At 48.1% G+C, this 19,702-nt stretch overlaps 1 protein-coding gene and 1 long non-coding RNA gene across 4 annotated transcripts in view; one reads left to right on the top strand and one right to left on the bottom strand.

Annotated features, from left to right (window-relative positions):
* Nucleotides 1-7,439, bottom strand: part of Sel1l3 (sel-1 suppressor of lin-12-like 3 (C. elegans)) — an 89,261-nt gene extending 81,822 nt beyond the window's left edge. For both annotated transcript variants that reach the window (XM_005392032.2, XM_013518080.1), the window contains exon 1: nt 6,869-7,439. In XM_005392032.2, coding sequence (XP_005392089.1) covers nt 6,869-7,391 — 523 coding nt within the window. In that variant the 5' untranslated portion in view covers nt 7,392-7,439. The remainder of the gene's footprint in view (nt 1-6,868) is intronic.
* Nucleotides 7,440-19,065: 11,626 nt separating this feature from the next.
* Nucleotides 19,066-19,702, top strand: part of LOC106149342 — a 32,494-nt gene continuing 31,857 nt past the window's right edge. For both annotated transcript variants that reach the window (XR_001235478.1, XR_001235479.1), the window contains exon 1: nt 19,066-19,369. This is a non-coding gene — a long non-coding RNA (uncharacterized LOC106149342). The remainder of the gene's footprint in view (nt 19,370-19,702) is intronic.

Genomic DNA, 19,702 nt, shown 5'->3' with positions numbered 1-19,702 from the left:
AAATTCAACTTTAAAAAAAGTATCTCTTCTAATTTAGAACCTGGGTTAGGACTGTATTAGCATATTTCAGAAAGGCAGCTCAGCAAAGTCGAAGGAATCCAGAAGTTTGGGCTCCTAGTTAAACAAACTCCCGAGTGTCAGTTTCCCCTCCTCGTTAAGGAGAAGACAAGAATAATACTGTCTTTTCCGTGGGACTATTAGGAGGATTAAATGAGACAATGTGCATGGAAAAAGTGTTTTGAAAATTATAAAGGGCAATGCAGATGCTAGGCACTAATTAACGTTATTACTGAAAAATTCAGACTACTGTGATTAACTGGGGGGGAAAGGAACTACGTCTATGGGGTTTTTTTTAAATGCCAAATATACAGCTTATAATTAGAAAAACTATCATCATGTCATTGGTTTGAACAGCTCTACTGCAAAGGCTTTTTTTTTCGACAGAGACAAGTCAAGTCGGGCTTCAACATGTAACTTAAGTTTCCATCGTTTTGTTGTCCTGGAATTTTGTTATAAGAAATCATACTTCCAATCCATGGAATCTGAGGATGAGAAAGAATTTGGGGCAGGAAAGAAAAGAGAGTAGGAAAATAGGAAATGGCCACGTTCTCCAAGAGTTTCTCATCTCACAGAGAAGTGGCTATAAAGGTAGACACTATGGAGAAATTATCACATCCCTTGCTAAGGCCTTAGGAACCCTGGCAGTATGCTCCTAACCTGGATCGCCTGTGCCTTACCTGAGATCCCACCTCCAAATACAAACACACAGCAAGCTTGCTTCTGCCCACACCTCCTCCCCATGGCAGACAGCAGTAATCAACTGACTATGCACTCTTTCTCACTATGTAAGCTCATTCTCAGATCCTCTTTCCACACCACACGGGGATGGCCTCTCCCACCCATCCACAGGCACAAAGCTAAGACCTCACTGCTGCCCTGCACACTGGGGGATGCAGGCGCACTCCACTCCCTCATCAGGCTGCAGGTCCTCCCTTTGCTGGGGCTCAGGCTTCCCTTCTGCCGGGTGCCCTCCCCTCCATCACTGTTCTGACTGTGAGCACTGCCTACCTCCCAAGTCTATTATCAAATGTCACCTACTCTGTGAAAAAGCCCAGCAAGGCATCCAACTAACACACAGAGCTGGCTCAGTGTTATGGTTGATACACTGTGCTAACCGGAGGAGTCTAGAAGCTTAACTAAGTAACTCAGCAGTTCTTCCTCCTGGGGTGAAAAGGACACGCCCTTAGCGCTCTAGGATGCTGTTCGTTGTGTCAATGTGAGAAGTTTAGAAGGTTAAATGAGTGACTAGGCAGGGGGCCAGGGTCCTTACTGTATACACCCTAAGCCTGTGCAAGAGGAGGGCATGGAGAGTATGTGAATGCTACACAGCCCCTTGGGTAGCCTGTTTACAATATAAGGCAGGGAAAGAGGCTTGTTGCTCCCCATTTATGCTCTTGTTGCTGTGCTATCTTTCGCTGCCAGGAACCTTTGCACTCTGCCATGTGCCACTCTGCCTTGGAGCCAGCCAAGTATGGACTGAAACCTCCATTAACTGTAAGCTAAATAAACCTTTTCTTCCTTAATTTTGGGGGATGGATATTTTGTCTCAGCAACCAGAGAAAAGTAACCAAGATACTCAGCAACCTTTTTCTATGGTGAATGAGTTAAAATAAGTAAATAAGTAGCTTCAGGACTTCATCGAGCAGAAGAGCTCAATAGGTACGTGAGAAACATTATCTGGGTTTAAGTACCAGCACCATCATTTTCAGCTGTGTGACCTTAGACAAGTTAGTCTACCTCTTTGGACTAGTTACCTCCTCTGTAAATATGACAGGAGAGTATTGGGAAGATTCAATTAGATGTCCAGGAAAACCAGTTCACAGGATGGAGACACATGGTCAGCACTCAGAGGTGGAGAGTGGCTATAATCAGTGGGACCGTGTCCACCTCCCACATGACCACCCTAAAGAGAGGCGTTGGGGTCTTCATCCTTGAGCCTCCAGCCTTAGCGCCAACAAACTTGTCCGCAGCAGGTGCTCAGTCTTTGTTTCACTGGACTGAACATGAGCCACATCATCAGAGAGGTAGCGGCAGGGAGGGGCTAGAAGTGGAGAGTTAATTCCTCATTGAGGAAATAACTTTAAATAAATACACATTCGTATTTACATATGGATTTCCAGGGCGGGGATGGGGGAGGTAGAAATGAGGCTGGCTACTGAAATATGGGTGTGATTTTGCCAGGAAGTCACCAAGTATGGCGGCGGGGCAGGGCTGGTCCATGGGCTTCGGGTCTGGGGACACCCAAGAAGCTGTCCGAGCGACCAGCAGCAGCAGGAACACCAAACTCCTGGGTGACGGGGAAGCGGAGCTTGCCCGGGGTTACAAGGGAGAAGCAACAAGCAGAGCCTGCAGTGTGTACCTTGGTGCTCAGGCGGGTCCCGGGTGCAAAGCTGTCACATGGGTGCAGAGGGCCCGGGTCCACGGCCACCTCCCACCTCCTCACACTCCCCAATGTGGCCACACGGCTGTGTGGGGATCATGTGCGATGGTCACACAGAAGCACGAGGCAACTGTCCTTCCCCCTTGGCTAAGAGCATTCGCTCCCTCAGGCGCCTAATGTATGCGGGCACCCTGCTGTGAACCAGAGCAGAGCAGAAAAGGGCACTGGCCCTGTGGAGCTGTGTTCTAGTGTGGGAGACCACCAACAGGCAAATCGGCAATCACATCTATTTAGGCACAATGGTGTCCATGATGGTAAGTTTCTGCAGGAAACTAAAGGCGGGGAGTGACGAGCTGAAAGGCTGGGGACAAGGTCACTACCTTCGATGGGCCACCAGGGAAGCTGGCGTTTGAACACAGGTCTGAAAGGGAAAGGGAGGAAGTAAGCCGTGCAGGACCTGGAGAAGAGCATTTCAGGTGGGAATGGACTGGTCCATCCAAGGGGAGGTGAGCAGGAACTGGGGCTGGCAAGGGTGACCAGGGGACGTGGACAGAGCCCACAGGGCGAGGTGAGGGGTGCAGGCTGGTGCCAACCACAAGGGAAGAGGGGTTTGAAGCAGGGATCATTGTGCACTCTCTCCTGGGGGGCTGGAGGCGAGAGCTGGGCACTTCAAGCGGTGGCTGGAGGCCAGGGGGGCAAGGCTTGCATAGGACGACAGCCGTACTCGTGGCAAGGAGGGACTGAGCATGTGACACATCCAGGCAGAGGCCGGAGCCAGCAGCACTGGCTGGCACTCAGCATGGGTGTGACCAGGAGAGAGGTCCCTGAGGTCTCAGGTTGGGGTTGGAGTCACCAGCCTGTGTGGCTGCCTTCTCTCATAAAGTTTGCCATGAGTCAGGCGCATATCTGACTTGTGTGGGACACCAGATAATGCTTGTCCCCTCCCCCAAGGAAATGAACAACAACACACGCAGCCATGGGTGTTGCCTGCCTAACCACCTTTGGCCCACAAGGGCAGGACGCAGCAGCAGGACAGGTGCCTGGCGGACACACGGCTGAGCCCTGAGACACACGCATCCTGCAGGGCTGGCGACACCAGAGCCTGAGTTAACGCAGCTCGGCTGGACAAGAGTCTGCAGATTCCCCTGCAGACCAGGGGCCTGGTCAGGACCTGGCAGAGGAGCTGTGGCCGCCGGTGCCCCTAGGCACACACAGCCTGTGCCTGAGTCCTAAGCCATGGCAGTGGCAGAGGGCATCCCAGCCTTCTCCTGCAACATCTGAGCATAGGGACTTCGTTCTCTCTTCATAAGTGAAAGCCAGTCAGGGTTGACTTCCGTTCCCAGGCAGAGCCATCACAGGTCACCAGGTACCTGACACAGAAGACAGCCCCAAACCCTCATCAGTGGGGACACAGACCGTGATGACAGGACACGACAGGTGCCCACGGCTCGGCACTTTGTCTCACTAATGCTGTCTGATATTCGGCCCCTTTCATTCATCAACAGCTGAAAAGAGAACAAGCCATGAGCGGGGCCCCTCCTCCCACAGCCAACACCCAGAGCAAAGGTGGCAGCGCCACTGTCCCCAGGCAGCTCCTGTGCCTTCTGCTTTGACAGGGAGAGGCAACGCTCTGCTTTTTGGTCAACAAATCACAGCTACTGGAACACAGCTGGCTTGAAGGGTACACGGAGCTCCCCTTGAGTTTGGTTTCAAAGAATTTTAATTCTTTGAAAGGGTTTTCCTCTGTGATACGATTTGATTAGGCTGGTTCTCGTGCCAAAGGCAAAGCATTGAGCAGGTAGGAGGGAAAACCTCCCGGTGCCTGTCCGAGCCTCGTGCACAGGGGAAGGAATAGCAAAGGAAAGAAAAGATGCTCCCCTTGTGAAGGGCCTGCTCGGGTGCCCTAAGCAGAGACCATTCATAAATGATTGCATTTGGAAACTTGCACCTTGCAATTCAGCTATTCTTCATTGAGAAAAATATGATTCACCTAACTTGAAATGGAATCATTAAGTCCTGACAAAGACGGAGGCAAAGCAAAACCATGGCTGTGTGTGCCCCATACCTCCCTCTGCTCAGCAAATTAGGTGTCCCCGTGGAAGGCATCCTGGAGGGATGTGCGCAGGGGTTCTGCCTGGAGGAGGGCTGCACACTGACTGTGAAAATGCATCCAGCTCACCTTATTTATTACCCACCCCACTCCGTCCGAATGGGTGCACACACAGAGAGAGAACCTGCCTCCTTCTAGCTTCTAGATGTCTCTGCACCGGGAGCACCACACAAACAGAGAAGAGGCCAAATGTGGGATAAAATTGTGCAGAACCACACACACACACACACACACACACACACACGACAGACATATATACACACACATACACATATGAATACACATAAAATCTAGTAGTAGCTGGGTCTGGTAGCATATGCCTATAATTCTAGCACTCTGGAGGCTGAGACAGGAGGATCAAAAGGTCAAGCTCAGGTTGGGCAATTTAGTGACTTAGCAAGACTGTCTCAAAATTAAATAAAGCAAGGACTGGGGATGGAGTCCCGTACAAAGGCTCTGGGTTCAATAGCCAGCATCACCCCTTTTCTACAAACCCGGTAAAATATGAATTCTGTCTAGAGTTAGTGGTATTAGATCACTGATAGTTCCCTGATTTTGATACTGTGTTGTAGTTACAGAAGATGCCAGCGAGAGAATCCAGATGACGATATATCCCTCTATGGGCTTTGTCACCTCCCAGGGCTTTATCATTATTTCAATATAAAGAGTTTCTAAAATGTTGAATGTGCTGGGGCAATGGCCGTGGTTGGGACCAATGGAAACTGGTGGTTTCAGCTTTCATTACATGCAGCCACTCTACATAGACATCATTTCCCCGGAAATCAGGGCCAGAGGTGACAGGGAGCCAAGCCCTTGCAGAAGAGCACAGAGCAAGAGTCATCGAGTCCTGCTGAAGTCTGCTGCCCAGCCACAGTCAGGACAGGATCCAAGTCCCACCCGCTGTGTCCCTGGGACAGAGGCTTGGCTGTCAGGGTGCATCAGAGTGGGTTTAAAATGCTGACCCCTTCATCCTAAGTAGATGGAGGCCTTGGTCTTTGTTTTTTTTGTTGTTGTTGTTTTTTTGTTTGTTTGTTTGTTTTCTTTTTTGGCACCAGGAATTGAACTCAGGACCTTGTGCTTACCAGGCAGGCGCTTGTGCCACTGAGCTATATCCCTGGCCCTGAGGCTTCGGAATTTGCACTCACACAGGAGTACTGAGTGTTTCTGTCACAGGTGCTCTTTAGGAAATGACAGATCTGGGGGTTGGGGGTCCGCCTGCCTTGAGACCAGAACAGAGAAGCAGAACTGGCAGGAGCTCAGTAGCCCCACAACCAGGTGGTCCTCATACTCTGGAACATCAGACCCCCCTCTAAGCGCACCCTTCCAGAGATCTTCAGTCCTGGTGCTTAAGGCAGGCTTTGAGGGTCGCAGGAGCCCCTTGGAGGGGTCCTGCAGACACTGTCACCACAGAGCAGTTAGTGAAAATGTGGAATTTGGGTTCTGGCATCATCACAGCCACTTTTTACTGAATGCTGATGATTTGCTAAGCAATTCTGGCTCATTCAACCCTCACCACTTTGCTCTGAGGGAATTACTTGTTATTCCATTTCATAGATAAGAAAACTGAGGCATGGAGAGTTCACAAATAACATGGACAGAAAGCGGCAGAGCAGGAGTGGAAGCCAGGCAATAGTTACCAGACAACCCTCCTGTGACACAAAGGTTCCTCCTGGGGCTTATTTCCTTGGGGATAAAACACGCTGCTTTAAAACAACAGAAACTTCAAGCTGGGTGTGGTGGCACACCCCTGCGATCCCAGCATTCTGGGAAACTGAGGCAGGAGGATCCCAAGTTCAAGCTCAGCCTCCTGCAATTTAGGGAGAGCCTATCTCAAAATAGAAAATTAAACAAGGGTTAGGGATGTAGCTCAGTGCAAAGGTCCTGGGTTCAATCCCCAGTACTGCAATAGTAACACAAGAAACTCAGGATCGGGGTGGGGGAAGCAGGAACAGCAAGAAGCTCTTCCCAGTCTCGGGAAGATGTCAAAAGCCCTACTGGAGGGTTGGAGAAGATTGGAGGACTCCCGGTGTGAATGCTTCCTCCAACTTATCGCAGATCTGGGCCTTTCAAAGGCTCCCAGCACCTCCCCTTTGTCCCTCCCTCGCTTTCCCCTTCCATTCTCTTCTTGCCCGATGTCTCCCCTCCCTTCCCGTTTCTCCTTCTGCCCCCGAAGACCAACATTACAGACTCCAGACTCCCTGTGTGTTCCTTGCCCCGCACCCCCGCTGCTAATCCAAGCATCACCTCCTGCCTCCCCGTGACGACAGCAGCTACCTGAAGCAATGAGGATGTGGTTCCTACCACGGCCGACAACCTACCGTTCTCCAGAGGACACTGTGGAATCCTGTGTGCCCAAAGCTTCCAAACATAGCCCATGTTCCAACCAAGGCACACCTGATGATCTTTGAAAGGGCGCTGGAACGGTGGGACCGTCTTCAGCAGAGTGTAGTTCTTCGCCACGGTGTGCGGCAAGTTCTCCTCCCATTTAACATTCAAGTCTGTGCCTCCGTATCTGTGAGTAATCCAGGCTCGTAGTATCACTGCAGACACGGAAATGGAGTGTCTGATGAAATAGTCGTCTCTGTAAACCATAATGCTTGGAAATTTCACATGTACTATTTGGGTCCTGCTGGTGTGAAGATGCTTCTCGTTTTTCCACCTTTTTTTGTACACAGGGATGCTGCTTCTGAAGTCGGATGAAACGACCGCTTCCAAATTGACAACACAAGGCTGGGAGCATAAATACTCAACCGCGACTTCAGACACGTTGCGGACATTTCCTTCAAGAACAGTAAAATAAATAAAGTCTTCGTAAGCCATGCTCTGCTCTGCTCGGGGCATCACTGATGTCGTCAGGGAGGTCTGCCTACCCAAAGACGGTACAAAATTCTGAAAAGGAGAAAAAATATATGAGGAAATACAGAAAAAACATCATATGAACACATGCATGCCTCAGTAGTTTCCTGGGGGGGAAAACACCAATCTAAATAAAGGAACGAATGTGAAAGAGAAAAGATGTCAAAAGCCCTACTGGAGGATTGGAGAAAAATCAACACATACACACACACACACACACACACACACACACAGGAAGATTAGGCCACACTAAACTCCCTCCCCAGGCTCAGTAGCATCTGCTGATAAAATGCGACTTTCAAAGCTGGCTTCCAAAGGGGGGAGCCAGTCCACAACAAATCCAGTAGCAACTGAGACTGCCTTAAAACAAAAAGGAGACAACCCAGCTTCAGACATTTTCAGACTATCGTCTTCACTTCAAATGGTGGGCAGATACCGCCAAATCAAAGGCAAAGACAAAAGTTCAAAGGGCACCCAAGAGGGAACTGTCCCTCTACCAGGGATGCCAGCGGGGCCCCTTTTTCTCCCCTAGGTGCGAAGCCTGGATGAGCCAGGAGCACGGATGGACCAGCAGGTGGTTCTTGCTACTCCAAATCACACACAGGCAGCTTGGACCACGGACCGTGTTGTCTCTTTCACCATGAATGCTGCTATGTGCGCCAAGAAGGATCTCAGCTCCGCATTTGCTTAGCTAGTTCTTCAAACGACCGAGCCCTCCAGGAAGCTTGCTTATGAAATCAAAGCAGCATTTTGAGAGTGAGGCCCTGAAATATGGGCGCTAAGAGCTCTTCTAAATATGACTCTGTGATTCAAGTATCTAAAGCATAAAAGCAGGAAGGTTACTTTGCATCACTTCACACCCATTAGCACAGCTACTATTTAAAAAAAAAAAGAAAAAAAAGTAAAAGTTCCAAGGACATGGAGAAATTGGAACCCTTGTACACCGCTGGTGGGAATGCTGCTATGGAAAAGGTTACGGCAGTTTCTTTATAAAACGCAACATATAAAGCCACATGATCTGACCCAGCAATTCCACTTCCTGGTATATACCCCAAAGAGTTGAAAGCAAAGACTTGAGGAGGTGTTTGCACCCTCGTGTTGCTAGCAGAATTATGTACAATAGCTAAAAGCAAGTCAAGTGTCTGTCAGTGGATGAGTGGATAATAAAAGCACATGCACACGACACAATCGAGTGAAATTCTGATATATGCTGTAACGCTGATGAACTTTGCTAAGGGAAATAAGGCAGACACAGAGGAACAAGCACTGTATGATCCACTTACACCAGAGTAGTGAAATTCAGAGGCAGAAAGCCGAACAAGGGTTGCCAGGGCCCGAGGACTTGTTGTGTGTAACAGGTCCAGAGTTCCAGTGTTACCATGAAAATGTGCTAGAGACGGAAAGTGACAATGGCTGTTCAATGGGGGCAATTTACTGTCTTGGTTACTTTTCTCTCGTTGCTGAGACAAAATACCCAACGTCCAAAATGAAGGAAGGAAAGGTTTATTTAGCTTACAGTTTGTGGAGGTTTCAGTCCATACTTGGCTGGGTCCCAGGCAGAAGATAGCAAAGCAACAAGAGCAAAGGGGGGAATGGCACCCGAACAGCAAACAGCCAGAGCAAACCCAGAGGAATGGTGGCAAGCAGCTTCTTTCCCTGCCTTACTTTGTAAACAGGCTACCCCCACCTGAGGGGCGTGTAGGTCTCACACAATCTCCATGCCCTCCTCTTCTGCAGGCTCAGGATGTATACAAAGTAAGCACTCTGGCTTCCTGCTAAGTTACTTAGCCAAATCTCTAGACTCCCCAAGTTGACACAATGTATCAACCATAACATTTACTTAATGCAACTGAGCTACACATAAGATGGCTGCAATAGCCAGTTTTATGTTGTGAGTATTTCTACTTGGTGTTTAAAGAGAAAGGTCTCTAGTATCCTCCAAAGAAAGACACAGGCCTCCTTTGTTCCATTTCACTTTAGCACTGTGGAGAGCCAAGGGCAGACGAGACCTGAAGTCTGCTCTCAGGGAATCAGACCTGCATAGAGACACAGATAGTGGTAAAGACAGAATATGGTCAGAGCTTGGGTCAAATAATAAACAGTGGGGGGAGGGTTAAGACAGGCTTCGTGGAAGAAATAGCTTGTCAGGTGGGCTTTGAGGGACGAAGAGGAGATCTGCAGGGGCAAATGCAAGGGGAAAGCAGGACAAGAAGGCGGGGAAATGCAGATACACAGGACAGGAGAGCAGCTTGGTTTGACCAGGGAAAGGAGCAGGGGTGGAGACACAAACGGACAAGGCCGTGGGAGGCGGGGAAGAGAGGCAGAGTCTTGGCCTCAGAAAGCGCCGACTCCCAGCTCAGGAACTCGGACTGGACTGGCAGCAAAGCCCAATGCAGGTGTCCCTGAAAGGGAGTGGCGTTTCCCCTTTACAGCAACTGTTGTCAACTAGAAACAAAGCTAACAACCCCTTAGCAAAATGAGCAGCTTACTGATGAGTAAATTCTCACTCATTTGGAGAGAAATGTGAAGTCAGACTCTGCCAAGCTGCCGTTTTAACCCAGAGACCCACAGAGATCAAGCAGGTCACCTGTCGCATTGGCCAGAGTGTGGCCATTGCTGGACAGCAGTTGCTACATGGCCAGCCACGCAGCGGCCACCAACAGCTTAAGTGCACCTGCCCTCCAGCCCGATAATCCCACTTCTAGGTATTTATCCTACAACCGGCACTCAAATCTGCACAAAATGGGGCACAAACAGATTTCTTCACAGCTGCACTGTTTGTAAGAGCAGACGATGGGAAACTTAAATGTCCACTGAGACAGAACCGGCTAAATAAAAAACAGCACCTCCACCCCTGGAGTACTATACAACTATAAAAAGCGAATGATCTTGTACAGATAATAGAATGATCTCTAAAGAGATTTTGGGGAGAAGGTGGGGTATTTTGTTGTTTTTAAGCAGATTCAAAAATGTCATATTGGGTTACACACACACACACACAGTTTTTAAAAATTCATTTCAACACACCATTGCTTAATCACACAATATCCACATGGATAAGGATGTGGGTAAGAGGGAGGAGCTAGGGTAAGAGCGAGCTATGCATTGCACTCTATCCCTTATCTTTTGAATTTTGCAGCACATGAATATTCAAAAAGGGGGCAGAGTAACCTTCTACAAAAGTGAAAATGGAAAATGTAGTTTCCGCAAATGGCAGGAAGAGAATGGAGGGGCTGGCGATCCCTTTGGATTAGTCATGGGAAACTTGTGGGAAGAAATATGTACAGAGCGGCACAGTCTCCACTGTCCGCCCCCACAGCGAAATTTAATTGTTTTATGGTCTCATTTATATTGCCAGATCACAGGGAGAAAACAAACATAAAAATAATTTCATAATTAACGTGCAGAACGTTAGAGGGGATGAGCCCTGGGTGTTGCCCGGCCCACTCCTTCACTGTTGGGATGAGGACATGACAGCCGAGGGGTTCGAATCCCATGTCGCCCCACTGCAGAGCCTGCAGAGTGAACCCACAGAATTCCGGGCTGCATGCAGCTTCCACACAGAGAGAGGCACCCAGCACTGGTGCCCAAGCTGCGGTGCAGGCCTACCTTCCACTGGAGCCCAGGTGTGCTCGAACGAGGATGCAGCTGAAACCAGGCCCTTAAACACGGGACAGCTGCCCCCAAAGCCAGCCACGGCAGTGTCCATGGAAGCTGCGAGTGGGCGGCAGGGACCAGGATGCTTCCTCGCCAAATCCTACCCAAGGAGACATCTGTTTACTTTGAGAGCGCAGGGGGCACCGAGTCCAGGTCTGGCCATGGCGTACTACATATTGCATCGTGTTCTTTTCCAAAGAGTAACTTCTTCACACCTCTTCCTCACTCTCTTCTAGTCTACCATAAAACTCACCAGCCTCAATTCTCCCACCTTGGTTTTTCTCCATCACATTTGTAACGCCACAAATGCCAGTGAAAACCTTTTTTAAACAAAACCCATCTGATTTCACTAGGTTTCACTGCGAAGTGCAGTTAATAGCAATCCAGCTCATTCTTTCACATCTGATTGCTAAATACATACCAGTCACACTTTCCCGCATTAATAAGCACAGTGTGAGGGGCCTGGCTTCAGTTTTGCTTGAGGTGTCAGCTGGTGACCGTGGGGATCAGCTAGGTATACACACACCTCACCTGCACCTTGCCATGCCCTCCAAATTTAGCTTTAAAGAAAATCTCTGTATCCTCCTATGAAGTTTATTTTATTTTCACCTGGCTCAAGGTCTCAAGCACAGCAAAAATAAACCAAATGAACACCAGTTCTAGACAAGTGTGACCCAACACGGTGGTCACAAGGCAGATTAAGCACTTGTACTGGGGCTGGGCCTAACTCTAAGCATAAATGACACAGTAGATTTCAAAGCCTTGGTATGAAAGAAAAAACGTCTGTGAAATACCTCATTAATAATTTTGATACTGATAACATGCTAAAAAATAACATTTGGACACGTCAAGTTAAATAAACCCTCAAAGTAGCTGTTTACTTTTTTAATGTGGCAACTACTGAATATAAAATCATGTATGTGGCTTAAATTGTCTACTGGATGGCACTATTCTACATTTAAGATCAATAGATTTTCCCTGTGAAAAATGGCCAGGTGTACATACAGTCATGCCTTGGTATGCACGGGACATTATTCCCAGAGCCCCCAAGGATACCAAAATTCACAGATGTGCAAATCCCATCTATAAAACAGCATCGTATTTGCACAAAACCTATGCGTCTCCACCTGTATACTTTAAATCATCTGGAGCTGACTTACAATTCCTAATACAATGTGAATGCTACGTCCGTAGTTGTTATATAGTGTTGTTTAGAGAATAAGAAAAAGTCTGAACATGTTCAGTACAGATCCAATTTGTGTGTGTTGGCGGGGGAGAGGGGAGGGTCCTAGATTGAATCTGGGGATGCAGAAGCTACCAGGATGGAAGGCCAACTTATTTCACAGGTGTTTCAGGCCACTAAGTATCGGTCTCAGCTAGGAAACTCTGCGCGGCTTTTCTGAGAGCAACCATAGGGTGGACACACAGCTTGACAAGCATGGCTGTGGTCACAATGCTCCATCTACAACAACAGGCAAACTGGCTGGACTGACCCCAAGGCCATAGTTTGCTGCATGGTCTATTTATCAAGCTTTGATTCTAGATAAGAGTTTTGAGGCACACAAAGTGACAGAAAATATGCTTCTTAAGGAGTTACTGAGCAGGAGACAGGGGTGACCAGCCAGACTTCACACATGCATAGTCTATAGGGTTCGACTGCATGTCTTCTGGAGTTCTCTGGCAGTGGGTGATGACGTCTTGTTATTACTTGTTTCAGAAATAATCTAAGTGGAATGAGAATGTGAGGATAGGCTGGGCAAAGGATATAACCTGTCTGAGAAGTGGGGAAAGTGTGGGTGACAGTTCTAGGACTGGAGAAGAGGAGCTTTGGAGCAACTTCAGAGAGTGGGCAATGTTTCCGTCACACAACAGAGATTGACAAAGAAAGTCTCTTGAATCACTAAGGCAGCTTGCGCAGAGCACAGTCTAACTTCCTCGGGAAGGCCTGAAGGTCTTCAGCTTTGCGGCAGCTCTGCAGTGAAGGAAGCTGGCTCTGCCTGGCTTGGAGCAGACCCAGGGGGAGCTGCTACCCCTTGAGTTGTGGCTACCTCCACTATGTACAAAACCAACACCGATTAGCAACACATCACACTCTAAATATTGATTAAGCTGAAGCTGATTTCCTGGCTCAAGTCATGTGTGTGGTTATAGGCTGTTTCCTGCCAAGAAAATAAGGCAATTAACTTGAAGAGTTCCAGCTACAGGCATGACACGTGTCCAACCTTCATAGGTATTTCCACATGCCAGGTTGCATTAACATGAGCTAAAAAATTATCCGCCCATTCTTTTGTCTAGAAATTATGAAGTCAGAGTCCATGTCACTGCCATGTCTCCAGCTTCTAGGACAGAGCTAGCACACAGTAAGAATTTAGTTAAGTATTTCTTGGTCCTGGGCATGTGTATTCCTGCCAGATGCCTCAGTGGCTTGTCCCATGTCGCTGATCCACAGCCCTGGGGGCTCCTGCCTATAACACAAAACATTTCATCCATTCTTGAGATTGCTCGCCCCTCATAAGACCCCAGGTTTCTTGTGAGGAGCAATTTCCATGCAGCCTCATTAACTCCTTCCAAAGAGCCCTTCCCAGTTTGGCTTCTCACCAGGCCCTTGGGGGTCACAGATGTCCTAAGGACTGAGATAAAAGAAGGTAGCCCTCTGAGACCCACTTTACCCATTTAAGGTACACTTCTCCCCACTATTTTGTGCTTCCAGATCTTTCAGACAACAGTCCTTCATTCTGCAACTTTTCCATTTTCACAGAGCATAAGTACAAATTAAAAATTTTAAATTTCCAGTCCTTCTCCCTCTTGTTGGACTCCCGTTCATCTGTCAGGGTCATCCACATTAATGTGATAATGAGAAAATACAGAGGCAGTGTCACAGAGCTGCATTTCAACACCAGCTTTGCAGAGAAAGCCTTAAAAGCACAGCCCACGTGCACTGCAGCTCTAAGCATGATGTTCTGAGTGAAGGGGGCACTTCTGTGTCCCTCAAATTATTCCAATTAAGCAGCCACAGAAATGTTCACCACGAAAGCTGCTGATCTGCTCTGCACACCCCGAGCTGGAACTGAAAGATGCCTAGACCTTCAAATACCTGTTTTCCAGCAGAAATGAGCCTTAATCAAAGTCGACTTTGATGACGTCACACACGGGCACACAGCATAGACTCTTTTGCTTTTGTGTATTTGTGTGTGTGCTTTTATAAAACAAAGGAATGGACCAGCGCATGTGTGTTTGGGATAGAAGACCTAAATTTGGAGACCTAAATGCATTCATTCGGCCTGAGAATCAAGAAACATGAATTCATGTATCTTTGGAATGGAAAATAACAAATTATCAACAGGGCCTAAACTTCTTTTAGGATGACTGCATTTGGCTCCTTTAAACAAAATCAATAAAGGGAGACTCAATTCAAATAACCCTGTGCTAAAGAGCAGGGAAACTTGGCTCTTTTTTCTATATGGCCTACTTGATATTTAAGGAAGGACAGAGATTGGAAAATCTTAAAGCATTTACGTCTCCCTATGGGAAGTTCTTTTGCACTTACACATGTACCTGAGCAGGCCTGAGCCATGAGCAGTAATTGAGTATCTGTGACTCTCACTCTTGCCCGCCCCCACCCCCACCCCATCAGTCACCTAAGAAAACCTTGGCTCGGGAGCGCCTTCTCTCCAAACTGGCCAGATCAAACTTTCCATAGGTCAAAAAGGTAATTGTATTGGCTTAAAAGGCCTATTTCCTTCCAATTTCTGCTGACTAGATATAAGCAAAAATTCTGTTAATGTCAACAAAGTATGCAATTAAGCAGCACGGACGATGATGTCAATGCAGACTTTAAAATCAAACTGTGCCTTGGGAAACATTTTCCAGTCAAGCGCTGCTCCTTCCTAGACCGGCCGTGAGCTGACCGGAGTAACCATCGCAGCAATGATCAATACCCCTGGTTGTTTAAGACCCACCCCCAACACTATTCAATGTGCTGTTTCTTTCTAACTCAAATCAGACAAAGGTAACTAAGGATGACCTGGTTTTACTTTTTTGAGGACCTACTGTGTGCCGCCATTGGGCCAAGGGCACTGAATCTTTTTCCTCACTCCCTCTTAACTCAATCTGTCACATACAACTTTAAAGAAATTTTCACTTCTAAGCACTACACAGGAGTCCTAGGACAGAGACGGCATTCCTGTGTTACAGCTGAGGGCCTGGGGTGGATTCAGAGTGCATAAGTAACTCACTCAGGGTGAACCAGCCAGTGAGAAGCAGAACCAAAATTCAAATCCTTATTGGCTGATTCTAAAGTCAGAGAAGACGGGCCTTGCGTCTTCCGGAAACACCTAAGACAATGCTCTCAGCTCATCCACTTGCCTTTAACTTGTCACCACTTTCCGGCCACAGATGAGGGAATGCCTGAGACTTAAGCATTCCCATCTTGGAGAAAGGGGACCTAAAATTCCAACTTGTCCACGTGCCTCAATTCTGAGGTGAACAGATGTCACTCTACGCAGAGACACTTTGAAATGAGCCAACTAGCCAGCCTCAGTGACCCTTCCCAAGTGGCTGGGAGGTCAGCTCTGCCCCACAGAATCTCATCAGCAATTTCTTGCATGCACCACAGCCCTCCTGCCCTCGGTCCATCTTGAAGGGATAGGACGAGCCAATAAACAGGGGATTGGAATTCACTTTAGGCTATTTATGGACTCCTCGAGTCCATCCATCTTCACAGCGAACTGCCTGGGTTCTTTATTTCTTTCCTTCTACCTTTGCTCTGGTTCCTGCGCTTTTGCTAACAGGATACCAGAAGAAGACAAAAGGTAAATACCATACATAGCATGGCAGATTTTATGATTAGGATGCACAGGGAAGGTATGGGCTGCTGTGAACTTTCAGGATTAACTCTGTATTTCAAACAGCTACAATCACTCTTGCTCCAGCAGAATGATGGAGGGTCTCTGAGCTCATTTTTGTCTCCCTCCACCCCGCATTGCACACAAGGAGGAGCTAATGAACACTCCTGGATGGATAATGTATGACATTATTATTTGAGACTCTGCACAACCATGGTCTGCCAAGCATCCATACATATATCCATGCTGCTAATATCCTCTTATTTTTTTTGTCCCTTGATTGTCTAAAAAGTGCAAATGTCCACTTTGAATAGGTCAGCACTATAGCTGACATCAATATTGGCCATTGTGAGATTTATTCTCTCTCTTAAGAAAAAATTAAACATTGGAGACTAGACTTCCAAGTAGCCCAGATTGCCTTGTAGAAGCCCCAGTGTCTCAGATGGGCTGGGCAGCTGCAACTGGTTCTGGCCTAGCACAGAGCAAGGTAAGTGTTAATGGTCCAAGGAAACAGTAAGGGGGCCTGCGGGCAAGGTGGCCCTGGGTGGAGTGGGCTCCTGGGCTCCAGTGACCTCGGTGGAAGCAATTTCATTACCCTTTGCTTTCGAGGCCCTTGTCCTCATGGAGAAGGCTCTCTTCATCTTGACCTTTGCCGACCTCCGAATTTTCTGGCAGTCACTGGAACCTGGGATCATGTTTGCAGAAATCTGCTTGGCATCGTTCCGTGACTTATCTTTCAGGCCTCATCACAATTATTCATGCTTTGGCAGTATCCTAGCTACAGTGATAGTCCTCTTCGTGGGCTGATACTGAAGGTTATTCTGTCCCAGCCGGTGGCGAAGGGGCTCCTGTCCTCAGCATCGTGACTCGGGGGGGGGGGGGGAACGTGCCCGCCGAGGGCAGTGACCTAAAGCCACTTTCCACCTCCAGCCTTCTGGGCAGGCTAACAGAGAACAGGAATCGTCGGTCCCCAAACGTCACAATTTGGCTTCCGAATGCATTCCATTGCACACTCATTATACACTTGGGACACATGCTCACACACACTCAAATGCCAACCCTCCAGGCTGCCTCTGGACTCTATAAAAACACAATCTTTTACCTCTCTATTACCCTTGGCAAATATTGTCTGCTTTTGCCTTTTCTTCTCTCTTTTTAACATCCGGCTTCTATTCTGCGGCCTGTGCTTCCTGCTTTGTATATTTTAGGTTACTTTAGACATGACCTCACATCCTGGCCAATTGCACAGTAGCTTCTAATTGCTAGAGCTCTGCTAATGGACTGTACATTTATGCATGGGAGGAATAGGTTACAAGCAGCAGAATCCAGAAGGCAATAAACTGGCATAGGTTCAAACTAGAGCCCTGAGGTTAGATGGACTTGGTTTAATCTCAGGCTATCTGTGTGGCCTAGGACAACTTACTTAACCTCTCTGAGCTTCAGTTGTCCCAGCCCAATGAAGATCATAATAGCTCCTACCTCACAAGGTTGTTTCTATGATTAATGGTGGATAATGCCTATAAGTGACTTAGCACAATCAAGCTATTATCATGATTACTCTGTAGCTTCCAAATGATGGAAGCACCTTCTTCTCAAGTGTCTGCGGGTAGCTGAGATCCTGCTCAGCTTTTCTGCAACATCTATGGCCCGCCCGTCACTTCCTCCAGGAAGCATCATTGCCTGAGCAGAATGCTCACCGTAACGTGTCTGCACTGTTTCTCACTCTTTGCACTTTTCAGATGTTTCCCGCAGAGGCTGACATTTTCCCCTGATTCACACCCCGAACTTATCCAAGATCAAGAAGTCTCTCTTTTCAAAACCTCCAGCGGATCTCCAGTAGAACACACCTGGAGAGCACTATTCCCAGCACCTGGCCAGACACTCAGATCAAAACGCGAAGACCACCTTCAAAGTCAGCCTGCCCGTTCCCTCTGTGCACAACTTTCTGATGCAGATGCAGATGCAGATGCAGATGGGCTCTCTGGCTTGTCAAAGTCTTTCCTCCCCAGGAGCACATCAGTGCCCACCAGAAGGAGGCACAAGGGGACAGGAGGCGCTGACAGGTCCCCTAGATGACATTCCAACATCAAGATCCACTCCTTCCCGAGTTGCCAAGCGCTCACATACTCTGCTTATCTCCCTTGTTACGGTGTTGTCTACAACCTCTCTTTCCGGAGCTTTGCCTGGTCCTCCCCCTTCGCACCAGTCCAGCACCACGTCACTTCCCCCTCTATGATCTGTTCTCATGAATCCCCCTTGGCCCATCAGAATCCCTGCATTTGCTCCTTTCTCTGTTCCCCCAGAGCATGACGCTATTTAGGTCTTGGTCTTGTCACTCTGATTTCCTGGCCCATCCAGAAGTAGCCCCCTTGCCGGGCCTTGAGAGTCCTGTGTGGAACTTCCCATCCCACCTGTAGACAACGTTGCCCATTCTGCTGGACAACAGTGTCTGCTGCTGGGGGTAACCAGCAGCGCCTCCAGTGCAGAGATCATCTGTTTAAACTGAAGCACTGTCATTTGTTATGGCAGTTTTATTTACGAGCCTGTGTGCTGTAATCCTGTGGCATAAATATAAATAATAATATCCCCTGGGTGAAAAAAATCATTCATTTTAACTGACAACTGCTTATGAAAATATGAAGTAAACCCAAACACAAAATTTGGTATTGCCTGATTTCTGAAATATGAGTGAAGGAACAGATTGCGCAACAGGTAGATACAAAGGCAAGATCAGGGTTTCCATTTTTACACTCTCTTCTTTAAGAAATGCAACATCCAGAAAGTAAAGAGTGTTTTAAAAAATACTCGGGCTGGGTGTCAAATTTTGGTAAAATCAAAATCTAACGTCTGCCAGTATCTCTTAGGTAGTTTTTAGCCTCTAAGAAAAAAAGACTCCAAATTATGACATTGTCACATAAATGGGAATTCTGGACAATGACACTGCTCAATTTTTTTTAGTATTCTGTGAATTTCCTATTACATCAGTTTCATGATTCAGCATTTTCCATTTCATTTATTTACAGTAATATATGGCAAGATAACCCTAGGTTTCCGCAGGATCCTGGAACATAAGGTAGGCTGGGCCATAAGGGTGCCGCCTTCTGTAAACTGACTATTGTTGAAGAGAATTCAAAAACAGGAAAAAAGCAAGCCGTGAAAGGAGCTAAGAAATTTTCCCCTACTGGGTTCTGACGGTCCTACTGACTCTAGTATTTAAAATGAGTTGGTTCTGAAAAATAGGGTACTGCCATTCGGGTGATGAGTAAAGCAGAAGCCAGAAAGTGTGCCAGTTGCAAACCGAAACGCATGAGCCAAACATAGTCTCTGAAATGACAATGTTCAAGACGCAGCTAAAGTCACCACTCTGGCGGTAAGCGTGTTACAAAGAACTAGGTTTCTTTCTGGCATCCACAACTTGGCTGGAGTGACCAAAGAGGAGTTCGGGAGCGCTGGAAATGCGAGGTGCGTTGGTGTAAAACCGTCCGGGCCACGAGCACCCGGCAGAAACTACAGGGAGGTCGAGCAGGGTGGCACGTGCGGAGAGAAACGGGCGAAGTTGGGCTCGAAGAAAGGGGGTTTGGAGGAGACGAGAGGGAAGCCCGGGAAGGGTGGGGAGAGGGCTGCCGAGCAGCGCGCGGCGGGGAGGGAGCGATGGGCGCCGGCGAGGCTCCCAGGTGGGGTGGAGGGCAAGAGGGGTCCCCAGGGGCACGCGGCCCGGTCCGCAGCGAGGACGGGAGGCACACGGCGGGCTCGAGCGAGCGCGGCCCGGCAAGTCCGGCGCACGCGCTTCTCTGG

This window comes from Chinchilla lanigera, unplaced genomic scaffold (genome assembly GCF_000276665.1).
Source record: "Chinchilla lanigera isolate Chin_1 unplaced genomic scaffold, ChiLan1.0 scaffold00042, whole genome shotgun sequence".
In the NCBI taxonomy this organism is placed as follows: domain Eukaryota; kingdom Metazoa; phylum Chordata; class Mammalia; order Rodentia; family Chinchillidae; genus Chinchilla; species Chinchilla lanigera.
This window is presented reverse-complemented; position numbering and strand designations above follow the sequence as displayed.